The sequence below is a fragment of the Asparagus officinalis genome, chromosome 3, assembly GCF_001876935.1.
Source record: "Asparagus officinalis chromosome 3, Aspof.V1, whole genome shotgun sequence".
Lineage (NCBI taxonomy): Eukaryota > Viridiplantae > Streptophyta > Magnoliopsida > Asparagales > Asparagaceae > Asparagus > Asparagus officinalis.
In genome coordinates, this window is record NC_033796.1 from 27,846,039 (window position 1) to 27,860,303 (window position 14,265).

At 37.3% G+C, this 14,265-nt stretch overlaps 1 protein-coding gene across 1 annotated transcript in view; it reads left to right on the top strand.

Annotated features, from left to right (window-relative positions):
- Window positions 1-10,209, top strand: part of LOC109833557 (sodium/hydrogen exchanger 8) — a 38,733-nt gene extending 28,524 nt beyond the window's left edge. The window contains exons 21-23 of the mRNA XM_020401275.1: window positions 1,329-1,593; window positions 7,906-8,198; window positions 9,506-10,209. Of these exons, the coding sequence (XP_020256864.1) occupies window positions 1,329-1,593; window positions 7,906-8,198; window positions 9,506-9,844 (897 nt within the window). The 3' untranslated portion in view covers window positions 9,845-10,209. The remainder of the gene's footprint in view (window positions 1-1,328; window positions 1,594-7,905; window positions 8,199-9,505) is intronic.

Genomic DNA, 14,265 nt, shown 5'->3' on the forward strand with positions numbered 1-14,265 from the left:
GTAATATTAGAATATAAATCTATAATTCTCAAGCCTTATCATAACTTCATAGTTTTGATATAATGGTTAGAGGGACATTCACAATAATATAACAAAATCTACGTTATATACCAATATCATACAATTTATGAAGAATATAGACGTTGTTAGGTCGTTAGTCCTTTCTCTGTATGTATATGTTTAGCTTTTACCTATAGGTACTTTTTCTTTTTAAGAACTTCATAAGTACTAATATGATACTCAAAACAACCTACCAAACCTGAACTGCAATAGAAAGACCTGGACTAAGCTGAGATTTTCGGCAGATTTACCATTGATAACATTTGCAGTTGACATAAAAATTAATTGATTGTATTTAAATCTTTTAGTACATCTCTTGTTATTAGCATACGCCTACAGACTGCATGGTTACGTGTTATGATGTTATGAACCTCCACTGGAAACCGACAAGAATGTCTATCCAGAATGAGCGAATGGTTAACTTCCTATGTTGAACAGGCTGACTATGATGCTAAAACTAATATTGAGAAGCTGAGATAGATATGAGTATTAGAAAGTCCATATATCCGATTATAATGCGACTAGCGACCATATTGATTTGAGTCAAAATATTGGTATAGCAGCTAGAAGTTTACGGTCAAAATAATCTACCAAACCTGAAACCGCAATAGGAAGATCAAGACTAGGACTAAGGTGAGAATTTTGGCAAGTTATATCCGTACAATGTTTGAACTTGGCATAGAAATTGGTTGCTGTTGTATTTACCTCTCTTTTGTTTCATCTCGTTATTAGCATATGCCTACAGGCTGCATTACATGTTTTGATGTTGTGGTCTTTGACTGAAAACCAATAAGTACATGAACTCTATCCAGAATAAGTGAATGGTTGACTTCCTATGTCTAACACGCTGTCTCTATGATGCTAACATTAACATAAAGATGCTGATCTGGAATCCACATGAGCATTGGAAAGTTAATATACCAGAATTACGATGCTCTGACAACATTGATTTGAGCAAAATATTTATATAGAAGTAGAAGTTCATAGTAACATTCTATTTTGAAATTTATATTTATTTAAATTTTCTTTCATTTCCACTCAGTGGTTTATGGAAATCTGATCATTTGCTATTTCAAACTGTTATTTTTTATTTTCTCTTTAAGTTTTTTTCATTTGTTGCACTTTGGATCAGAAAAAAGATATGCTGTCTTCTTACAACTGAAAGTGGCAACATGTAAAATATGTTGGATTCCTTGGTTACATTTTCTCTCAAGTTCTTTAACCAGTGTCCATTTGCCTCTTACTCTCATTAACTTTTTAATTTGCAGGAAAGTACTATTATCCTTGCCAAAATATTACTCCCTCGAAAATTTGAAGAAATGTCAATGCATGACCTTAGAGCACTTGTTTCTGAAAGATCAACAATGCATGTTTACCTAAGGGGCGAAGTTGTGGAAATAAAGCCGAATTCTATTGGTTTTTTATTGGAGGGATTTATAAAAGCACAAGATCCTCATCCAGAATTGATCACCCCTCCTGCAGCATTGTTGCCATCACATGTAGATACAAGCGTTTCTTATATAGAATCTTCAGGTTATAAGAACTTTAAATCTTAACTCAGTAATAGTTTTATATTGTGACATATCATATCATTTTATATTATAGAAAATATCAAAAAGAAGTTATGAGCATAGACCCCTAAAGTTATTGATTGTATTACTGTTAATTAAATTTAAGGAAGATATAAAATTGATAGAATTTGAGTTGCCATTTGAGAAACTCATTTAGGTAAATGTGAATACGTCAGTGACATAATGATGTTATCATCCCAGTTTTAAAGTAGACCAGCATGAAGATAGAAAATATTTAACTGTAATCCTAATTGTGATCTTTCTGGATGGTTGTTAGATTTATATTTGGTTGATACTTTGAATTTTTTGTATTTTTTTGGTAGTTTTTAACGTTTAGATGCTGTTAGAAGAAGAGAGTATTAGTTTAGTCCCACATTGCTTGTGAGACTAACTTGTAACTAATCCATTTCTATAAATAAAGTATAGAGTGAGGGGATAACTCTCCAATAATCTCTTTTTTCTCCAAACTTTAACATTATTCTAACCCTAACCCTAATTCCTAAACCTTAGCCGCCGCCTCTCTTCTCTCTCGAAACCCTAGCCGCCTCCTCTCCTCTCTCTCGAAACCCTAGCCGTCAAAAATTAAATCTGTTGCTGCTTGCTTCGTCCGCCACCGCCGCCACTTGCCTTGTTCGTTGCCTTGTTCGTTGCCACTTGCTTCCTTGACAAATTGAATATCTTACCTTGCTCGGTGTTTCCTCGAGTTCAAACTTGGATTTGATCTTAAGAAGAGTGTTTATTTTACCTTGCTAAGATATTCACTTCAGTTCTTGTTTCCACAATCGAAACATCAATGTCAAACCTCCTTCATGTCCGACTCGGATTGTTGAATCGGTGGTCCACGGAGAAAACTCCAGATCCAGATCCACTTCACCGATCCGATCTTCTTCGACAACTCCTGCCCGTCGTCAATGATTGCTGCTGCCATGTCCCTTTGTTTTCGGATCTGACTTAGATCTATGAATTGTTCTAAAAAAATCGGGTTCTTGAACTTTAACCTTCGGGTTTCATGTTAACCTTCAGATTCTTGCATTTTAACCTTCGGGTTCTTGCATTGTTAACATTCGGGTTTTGGACTTATTCAACTTGTGTAGGGTATCGTCTTGATCTTTACTCGTCTGTTTCATGATGACCAGATCTGAGGAACTCAAGAATTCTGAGTTAACGGTCCAGACGAAAGTTTCAGAGATATTTTCTGGTAGAATCACTGACCGGAAATTTAATGAAATTAACTATTTTCAGTGGAATCGTGTTATTAAAATCTATGTGGTAGGCCGAGGCAAAACTGGCCATTTGTTGACGGACCCTTCTAACCCGACACCAGAGTCTTGGACATTAGATGATAGTGTCCTTTTACATCAGATTCTTAATACTATGGAGTCTAAAATTCAGGATTTCATCCTTTATTGTATGACAATGAATAAACTTTAGTATTTTTTACAAGATCTCTATGATGGTAGTAGTAATATTAATTGAGCATATGAAGTTATTCAAGAGCTGTTTCGTAAGAAACAGGATGGTAAACCCATGGATGATCATTATGACGAGTTTAATCGTTTGGCTGAGGAACTTCGTCAAAATTTTCCTATTACTGAGGATGTAAAACAGATGCAAAACTAATGGAACAAACTTATGGTATTTATCTACTTAGATACCCTAGATTCCATTTACTCCTCTGCTCGACCACAAATCATGGGGAGTTCCGTCATTGGTTTTCTGGTCGAGGCTTATCACTTTTTAAAGAACGTTATCCCTGCACAGCTATTTACATCCACTGCGGATCGCTCTGAGCTTGCCACTCTGAATTAGCAGTCTTATAGACGAGGGGGTTATACTGGTGGTCCTGAAAGAGGTAGATGTAACTTTGAAGGGAGAGGAGGTTACCACACTGATCGTTCTGGGGGCCGAGGTAGTCAACGAGGTGGCCGTGAAGATCCATCTCAAGGCAGACATACTAATAACGATGACTCAGTGAAGACTTGTAACTACTGTCACCAATCAGGACATCTCAAATATAATTATCCTGAATTAGAAAAAAAGAAGGTCAATGGTGCTTACATGGTCGCTCAAGATAACTTCACCTCATTTGATAATGAAAGTCAACTACAGTCAGTCTTTCAGGATGCGGAACTGCAGCGTCAATTTCAGCAATTTCATTACCAAAGTTCACAATCATCATCCTCCTCTTTATCCACTACTCTCAAAAGTGCATGTACCTCTTTATCTTTACTTATATCGTCTTCGTTTCATACTTGAATTATAGATACATATGCCACTGATCATATGACTGGGAATTAATGTATCCTGTCCTCTTTCTCTCCTACATCTAATTCAGTTATATTAGTTGATGGTTCACGTACATCTGTTCAGGGTGTCGGTAACACCAATCCTACACCTAGTCTCCCCCTTTCCTTCGTATTCTATCTTTCTAATTTTCCCTATAACCTTTTATCTGTTAGTAAGATTACTAAATTACTAAACTGTATTGTAACATTGTTCCCCACACATTGTGTCTTTCAGGATCTAGTCATGAGAAAAACGATTGGGACAGGGCATGAGCAGAACGGTCATTATAAACTGGACTTGGGTGCCAAATATTTAGCTTGTATCGGAAACTCATCAGCTCTACAATACCATTGCCAGCTAGGGCATCCCTCTCTCTCTGTTCTCAAGCTTCTAAATCCCTAGTTCAAATCTCTTTTCTCTTTAGAGTGTGAGTCGTGTCAACTTGGCAAACACCATCGTGTATTTTATCCTAATCTAGTCAATAAGAGGGCTGCAAAGCCATTTGATCTTGTTCATTCTGATGTCTGGGGCCATGCCCAATAACTTCTAAATTGGGATTCCGGTATTTTGTCAGTTTTGTGGATGATCACTCTCGTGTTACTTGGATTATCTTCTCAAGTCTAGGTCTGAAGTCTTTTCTATATTTAAATTCTTTTATTCTGAAATAGTCGATCAATTCAAGACTTCGATAAAATTTTTTCGATCTGATAATGTAAAAAAATATTTGGATGATAACTTTACTAGTTTTCTTAAACATGGAATTCTCCATTAGTTTTTTTGTGTTTACACTCCTCAACAAAATAGAGTTGCTGAACGAAAGAATAGACATCTCATTGATATTGCTAGAACCTTGCTATTTCATCATCACGTTCCCAAAGAGTTTTGGAGGGAAGCTATCCTAACAGCATGTTACTTGATTGATCGAATGCCCTCTTCTGTTCTGCAAGATAGAATTCCTTTTAAAGTTCTATACCCTAACGATGATCTCTTTTTGGCTCTCTGTGCTTTGTTTATAATCACAGTCCAAACAAACAAAAGTTTGACTCTCGGTCTATTAAAGGTATTTTTCTTGGCTACTCTCGAGAACATGAATGTTACAAGTGTTTCTGTCTATCACTCAATCGTCTTGTGTTATCTATTGATGTAACATTCTTTGAAGATAAACCTGATTATTTTAGTTCTCCAACTCCATTATCATCGGATGAGTATAACTATTTAATTCTACAAGAGTTATTGGTTAACGGTGGTGATTCATCCACTGACAATACTATTTGCGCTACTGACAAAGATTCCGCTCGATTTAACCACCCAATTCAAGTTTATCATCGTCGTTCTGCTCCTGCTCCTAAGCTAACGCCGGCCTCAACACCACGTCCTCCGCCAGAAGAACCAGAATCAATAAGTGCAAATTTACCCCCTTCTGCGGAAGACCTTCCTATTGCACTTCGAAAAGGGACACGAACTTATACTCAATATCCTATTTCTAACTTTGTCTCTTATGATCGCCTCTCCACCACCTTTCGATGTTTTGTTACTTTCCTCAACTCATATTTGGTTCCCTAGAATGTGTCAGAAGCTTTGTCTATTCCAAGTTGGAACCAAGGGATGCAAGACGAAATAAGGGTCTTGCGACAAAATAAGACTTGTGATTTGGTCCTACTTCCACTAGGAAAGCGGCTCGTCGGCTGTAAGTGGGTGTACACTGTCAAATTGAATCCTGATGGAACTTTGACACGCCTGAAAGCCCGATTGGTTACTAAAGGTTATTCCTAGGTGTATGCCTTAGATTACTTAGATACCTTCTCTCTAGTGGCAAAAATATCATCTGATCGGATTTTTATCTCATTAGCAACGACAAATCACTGGCCACTTCATCAGTTAGACATGAAGAATGCATTTCTTTATGGTATTCTAGATGAGGAGGTTTACATGGAGCATCAGGTTTTGTTGCTCAGGGGGAGAATACGAAGGTGTGTAGGCTGAATAAATCACTTTATGGTCTGAAGCAATCTCCGAGAGCCTGGTTTGGACGTTTTACATCAGTTATTCAGGAATTTAGGCTCTATCGTGCATAGAAAGATCACTCTGTCTTCTGACGATTTCAGAATGGGAAACAAATTCTGCTTGTTGTCTATGTGGAATACATTATAATTATAGAGAATGATGCTTTTGGTATTGACAGCCTGAAGAAACATTCACAGACATATTTTCAAACCAAAGATCTTGGTTCAGTAAAATACTTCCTAGGCATTGAAGTCACAAAGTCAACGAATGATATTCTTCTGTTACAAAAAAAGTATGTCCTGGATATGCTTTCAGAAACTGGGATGTTAGGATGCTGAAGCAGTGATTCTCCAATGGATGTGAACTCAAAACTACTACCAGATCAGGAGGAGCTTCTTGAAGATATTGGACAATATAGAAGATTGGTGGGGAAACTGAATTATCTGACAGTGATTAGACTGACATCACATTTGCAATCAGTGTTGTGAGTCAGTTCTTGTCCGCACCAAGAACTACTCACTTGGATACAGTAATGAGAATTTTGAGGTACTTGAAGAAGGCTCCAGTACGAGGAATTCTCTACTCAGATCAAGGACACACTAGAGTTGCAAACTTTTCTGATGCAGATCGGGCAAGATGTTCTTTTGATAGGAGATCAACTACTGGATATTGTGTCTTTCTTGGAGGAAATCTAGTGTCATGGAAAAGAAAGAAGCAAAGCGTTGTATCTCGATCCAGTGCAGAATCAGAATACAGAGCTATGACAAATATGACATTATAGATAGTTTGGATCAGAGACCTATTGACAGAAATTGGTCTCCCTCAAGAATGTCCTATGGATCTATATGGCGACAATAAAACAACAATTCACATTGCTGAGAATCCTGTGTTTCATGAAAGAATCAAGCACATTGAAGTCGACTGTCATGTAGTCCGCAAGAAACTTGAAGATAAAATCATCACGATAAAACATGTATCTATAGTAGATCAGTTGGCAGACATTCTTACAAAACCACTTGGTCGAACACGGGTTGACTTTATTTGTGACAAGTTGGGCATGCATGATATATATGCTCCAGCTTGAGGGGGAGTGTTAGAAGAAGAGAGTATTAGTTTAGTCCCACATTGCTTGTGAGACTAACTTGTAACTAATTCATCTCTATAATTAAAGTATAGAGTGAGGGGATAACTCTCCAGTAATCTCTTTTTTCTCCAAACTTTAACAAATGCTATTCTTATGTTTTAGGGAAGACGGAATTATGTTAGAGATTTGACTTGATTAGTCTTATTAAGTAGTTGATGTTTTGAGTTATTAGACTTCATATAGTAGTTGGTTAGTTGAAATTGAAGTCTCTTAAATTCTTTTGATGTAATTACAACTGGAAATTATGTTATATTGATTGATAGTTAATGAATTATTTAATTGAGGGTGTGATTCATTCTATTTTTCTGATAGTGTGATTCTCTATCTCATCTCTGTGGGTTTCCCTTCTGTTTGTTCTGAAGGGTGTTGTCTATGTAAATAGTGGAGTTGTGATCCTCTATTTTTCTGTTCTCGTTTTTTTTAATTTTCAAAATTTTCTATTCTCTCTCTTGCATAGACATGTTGGGTAAGGTATGCTTCAAAAACAAGTAAATGAATAGTATTATTGAGTATCAAACCTTGCTCAATTGACTTCTCTTCTTTTTTTATTGCTCTTGCTCCTGCTGCTGTTATTAATTTGGGGCATATATAAGCTATCTGTGTATCATCTAAGTCAATTATATGGATCATCAGCTCTAGAGGACCTCCAAACATTTACTTTAGCATTTAAAATCCTGTAGAAGTGATTTCTATAGTAAACTTCCTCTGCGATATGCTGTACTGTTTGTACTAATGTAGATCAGAAGAACGATATAGAATACTGAAAATTAGTTAATTACCAGTGTATTCTCAGTGTATTGACGGTGATTCTAATTAATGGTTCATCTTATTCTGTTATAGGCTCTAAGACTGCGAGCTTCTGTCACTCTGGATATTCATACCAGGTCGAAACAAGAGCCAGAGTCATCATTTTTGACATTGGTCCAACTGGAAATGATGCACAACTCTCGAAGAGGTCTATACCTCGGCTCTCATCAGCCATGGAGCCTGCAAGAAGCCACTTCAGGGAACATGAAGGTCTAGTAAGCTGGCCAGAGAGTTTCTTTAAATTAACTCAGCATCAGAATGACACTGGAGCTGATAAACAACCATTGTCGGCTAAAGCTGCGGAACTGAGCATCTACGGAAGCATGGTTAGTTCAACCAACACTCAAAATTATCACCTTGGCATTTTCTAATGTTGAAGAATCTGCTTAGTATGTAAAGAACTTCTAAAAGCACAGTCATACTGAATTTTTCTGTCCATAATTGACTGTAAGTATGTTTTCTCAATCATGAAGTGATGATTTCTGACTCTGCCCATGAATCTCACCCAGCTACCTTCAAAATGTTGGTGTATGTGAGAGTTCCCCCTCACATGTAGATGTAGTGCATGGGCTAAGTACTAGAGACCCGGAATTAGCAGGTTTGGGATGGATAAAAGTCATTGCAATCTTTGATAACACTAGCTATAGCCTAATACGCCATGCGTAATATATTAGGGTGCTTGTGCATGATGTTATGCACTAGTTTACATTACATCATAGTATAAGGGTTCTAACCTGATTTTATTCGGACTGATGAGTCTGAAACTGTTTTAATTAGTTTGCTGCCAAGATATACAAGAGTGCAGTGTCAGTGTGGTATTTTTGTTTCAAATTTAAGAGTTGTCTTGACACATGAAGGAATTTTCCAAGAGTCCCATCCCCCATGAGAAGGAAAAAGGAAGAAATGAGACGGATACATCCAGGAAAAAGAGATGATATTGAGGAAAAAACCAGCAGTGAATAGAATCCTGGATTCTTAGTGGTGAAATGATAATCCTACTCAGACTCAAGCTAGTGAGCAAGGGATGGTAGTAAATCTAAATTATGAAAAATAGTAAGAGATTTGAATTCCAAGATCAGTAGGCTGTGTTCAGTAGCTCACGATTGCAATAGTGTCTGTATCAACAGAGTTTAGTATGTTTTACGGAAAACTTACATAGGCCTCTTCTCATTGTTGCTCCCTGAACCAGTAATTCTGGAATCTTCAGTCACCTTTTCCTTAAGCTCTTATATTGAGTTCTTTGCTTGAATACAATGTACTAATGTTGAGAGTTGCTTTAATCAACATGTCAAATTAACAATAATCACAGTTGGAATCTTGTATCACTGGATTTAATTTTAGCTTAGAACTCATAGAATTGACACCTGAGCTCTCTCTATCACACAGTAAACTTCCTACTTAAACCATTAAATTTCAACAGGCACTGCACAACCTCTAAGAGTTGATTTATTTTTCCTTTATCCAGCTTAGATCTCTACTACATCTGGCTAATCAAATTATTCAGATTAGGAGTTGATGGTAGAATCAAATTATACCAGCATTAGAACCTATGGCTATGGACTTTTTTTTACTGTTATTATAGTGTATTGTTTAATCTTGTTGCTTAACACAAGCTATTTTGGATATTGAACAGATGAATGGTGTAAGGAGACAATACAAAAGCTTTCGAAGCTTCAGAAGTTTCAAAATGCCTAATGAAGGTGAAAATTCTCATAGTATGTCATTCCCTAGAGTCCAACCTCCAGACTCTCGACCTCTTCTCTCAGTTCAATCAGAGGGTAGTGTTAACAGAAAGCTCGGTTCAAAGGAGTATGCAAAACTCCCGTCATTCCTTCCATTGCCTTCTCGAAGAAAGAAAGTCAAGATTGGTGAAGGCAACTCGAGTGATGAATCAGGCGGTGAAGAAGTTATTGTTAGGATTGATTCCCCTAGCACTCTTTCTTTCAGTCAAGATGGATCACAAAACTTTTGAGAAAACGTTTTTCACATTTAATTTAAGGAGAATGTATGTGTTGTTTATATAATAATGATGTTTATGTTATGTTTAGTACAAAATAAAAGAGCCCATAGTCGAAATTATGTATTGTGATTAGCATATGGTTGCCTAGTTAAAACGAGTGAACATTGTAAAGACATTTTCGTAGAGAGATTCAAATTCCAGGTGATTCGTTATATTGTGAAGTTCCTGTCTCATTCTTGTAAATTTTGTTTGCAGTTAAGCGATTTTGGACACATCAGTTTCCAGGAGATGTGCATAGATCTTATCTCTGTAATAAGTGTAGAATTGAAACCACTATTATTTTGGCTGGAAAGAAAATTTATCCTTGTATATCGAAATCTCTGGCACGTTACAGTTCTTGTAATATGTAGTGGGATGTGTACTATTGAAGCGCTCTCTCTCTCTCTCTCTCTCTCTCTCTCTCTCTCTCTCTCTCTCTGTTTTTTTCTTTCTTTTGTTCTTGTTCTTTTTTTGGCCATCTTTGTTTCTTTATAATTTCACTTTGATTTGGCAATGGAAAAGATACGATTTAGAGCAAACCTTTTCAGAAGATGAATTATAATAAATTAGTAATTTCTGGTCAAATGAAAAACGAAATGTTTAATTAAGATAATTAGCCCTATGAACATGAATTTACCAAGAGATAATTAGCCTATGAACAGAAACTAGTCTTGTATTATGATAGTAGAGATTTTTTTTGTCTATACTTTTATATGTATTTTCCTTTGCTAAATTTTTATGAAGTGAGTTGAGATATTCCTGTTCATAGTTCGTGTATAGTGAAACCTTTATATGCACCAAATCTTAGCTACGATAGAGACTTTTAGGGCTGTGTGTTGTTAAATAGTTTGGTTTTAGATATGATGATGCTTCCCCGGGAGGACTTTGTGGAAAAACCTATTTACCTTTTCCCCCCCCCATTTTCTTTCATTATCGATTTCTTTGGCTGGTGTGCAGATCAAATTTGGTCAATATGAACCAAGCTAATACTCAAAAATTTTTCTTCCTGTATTGCTTCCAGCTTGTGTTATTTGTGTGAGTAAAGTGGAAGATCTCCATCCCTCTTGAAAGTGACCTTAACTTATTCCGTTCTGTATTGATATATTGTAAGCAAGAAAGTTCTGTAGTTGGCCCCGTCTAGCGTTTTTTTTTTGGTTTTTTTTTGGTAACTGAAATTTCTATTCATTTACCAACAGGAAAATTTTAAGCATGTACCCCTTTCAAACAAAACTGGATAAAGAGTAACAGACACTCCTCGCAATTTAAACATACTCTCAAGCTCTCATAAACTCTCTATCCATGCTCTAATCTGAGGGGGTAATGCCAAATTCAATTATTCAAGCATCTAGTGAGCACTTCCACTTTGATTTGTTTCATAGTAGCATTAACATTCCTCCTTTTGTTTTGAAACCTCCTATAGTTGCGCTCACTCCATTGGTGATAAATTGTAGCCGTCAAAAGAAGCTCGCAAAAACTTCTTCTTCATTGCTCTCCCTTTCAGTTGCTCACAAAACCAATTAACCTCATCTTACCATAACATGGGATCTGTTGGGGAATTTCGGTCTCCATGCCTACTACAATATGCGCAACTCGAAAGCCAACCCACAATCAACAAGATAGAAAATAACCACAATCAAGAAGAAAGAACATCGAGATTTACATGCTTCGGTCGACCAACTTCGATCTACGTTCACGGGCAACAATATGAGAAATCCACTATGTATCAAGGAGAACTACAAGAGGATTCACTCAACTCTCTCTCAATCTCTCAACGTCACATATATAATTAGCTCTCATATTATCTCCAAAGCCCTCTGCTTATAATCTTTTGAGCGGACAAAGACTGCGAAACCCTCTCCTAATGATGTAATCTTTTGCACGGACAAAGACTACAAAACCCTCACCTCTCGCACAATATTCTTGAATCAGGCTACGCCCTCTGCTAACCCTAGATTATAAGAATATTGGCTCTCTCTCATCTGCTTGGTTTTTCCTCTAACAATAGAAGAATATATATATGGAAATCAAAATCCTATCTCTAGCCTAACTTCCTAATTAGAATAGGATTTAAACTCCTAATCATGTTGAGACCTAATCTCCTAATCATGATAGATCTTTAACCCTATCTAATTCTCATGAAGTTCTACAAAGAATCAAAAACACAATCCCAACAATCTTCACCTTGGATTTGATTCCCAAGCCACCTCGAAGATCTATCATTGCCGTCTTGAAACTTTGCCTCTCCTGCTAGAGTCTTCTATTTCTTTCGCACTTCAAATTGAAGCACCTGCACTCCAACTGGAACATCCCGTGACCCTCGCTATCATCTGCTTCGTCGTGGCGCCTCCACCTCCTTTGTGTGCACCAAGAGATCCGCCACTTCTAACATCAGAAGAAAATCAACCATGCTTCTCCTCCCGAACTGAACTTGATAGTAGCCTTCTCCCACTTACTGTCCTCGTACTCCACCTGCATCGCTCGTCTCGAATCATATCGGTGCACCTTTCCTACTCCACACTACGAGCCGGATGCCTCTATCTCCTCTATCACTTTCCTTGGACTGAATATGAGCGCTCATCATCTTCAAGTCCAATGCCACCATCTCCATTAGCATGTGTGTCACTCAATCATGCTTTCTTGTAAGCTCCACCTAATCTGGCACTGTCCTCCTCGAGTCTACACACCAACCAACTACTGCTCCCGCGATGACTCTGAATAATTATATGCCGATAACTCTACTGTTAAAATCATATCTGATTCTCTATACCAGTCTCATCCGTCGCATTCTCATTTGTCCTATCTACCATGCTGCAAAATTTTTCTTGCCGTTGAATAGCGGAATATCAAACTTCGGATCCGAAGAAGTCATCATCCTTTAACCAGAATCAAAATTCAAATAGTCACTATAGAGATTGAATTTGATAAAATTAACGTCAAAAACGAACTCAGCACGTTGAAAAACCCTAGGAACGACTCCTGGATCACCAAAATCTACCTCCAAATCCTCGATCAAAAGACAAATCAATCTGCACCATCAGATTTGATTAAATAGTTTGTAAGCAAACCCTCACCCACGCCAACAGTGTTCCCGCTGCCGCTACAGTATTCCCTGCTACAGTATCTCTTTTCTTTTTCTTCATCTTGATTCTTGTAACACGGCTGATCTTCACTTTTGTATGACGTCTATCTTGCGAACTCGCTCCCGGATCCATCAATATGTCTCTGATACCACTTGTTGGGGAATTTCGGTCTCTCTGCCTACTACAATATGCGCAACTTGGAAGCCAACCCACAATCAACAAGATAAAAAAATAACCACAATCAAGAAGAAAGAACACCGAGATTTACGTGGTTCAGTCGACCAACTTCGACTTACGTCCACATGCAACAATACGAGAAATCCACTATGTATCAAGGAGAACTACAAGAGGAACCACTCAACTCTCGTCTCTCAATCTCTCAACCTCACATATATAATCAACTCTCATATTATCTCCAAAGCCCTCTGCTTACAATCTTTTGAACAGACAAAGACTGTGAAACTCTCTCCCAATGATGTAATCTTTTGCACGGACAAAGACTATGAAACCATCATCTCGCATAATATTCTTAAATCAGGCTACGCCCTCTGCTAACCCTAGATTACAAGAATATTAATCCTCTCTCCTCTGCTTGGTTTTTCTCCAACAATAGAAGAATATATATAGGGAAACCAAAATCCTATCTCTAGCCTAACTTCCTAATTAGAATATCATTCAAACTCCTAATCATGATGAGACTCAATCTTCTAAACATGATAAATCTCTAACCCTATCTAATTCTCATGAAGTTATACAAAGAATCAAAGACACAATCCCAAGAGGATCAAGCTCATAACCCAACCATACCAAGACCTTTTCCCAAACCATCGCCGCAATTGGACAATGAAAATACAAGTGATCAATCACCTCTTCAGCTTGATTACACAGGATACACTTACTGTCTTGAGCAATACGCAATGTGAGTGATCTACCAGCAACCTCTTCTATATAGCAAGCCACAGTACAAATTCATGCCTAGCCACAGATATATGACCCTACACTGTCTACACCCAATGTACATTAGGAGAATCATGGCAGAAAAGCATTTCATAAGCTTTGGTCATCAAAAACTTACCCTCAACTAACCAAACAGATCTTATTTACAGCAAAACTTCAATAGACACCCGTCTTTAATTATAGCAGTCAATCTGTAACCTGAATCAATTTGCGCCTAGCCCATGAGTCATGAGCTCTAGCCTACACCCTCCAGATAGTCTCATTCTTCAAACGATACCCACGAAGTCACTTAATCCAAAGAAAGTCCTGTTTCGAGTGAATTGACTATAAAATTTTCACCATAGCTATCTTATTCCA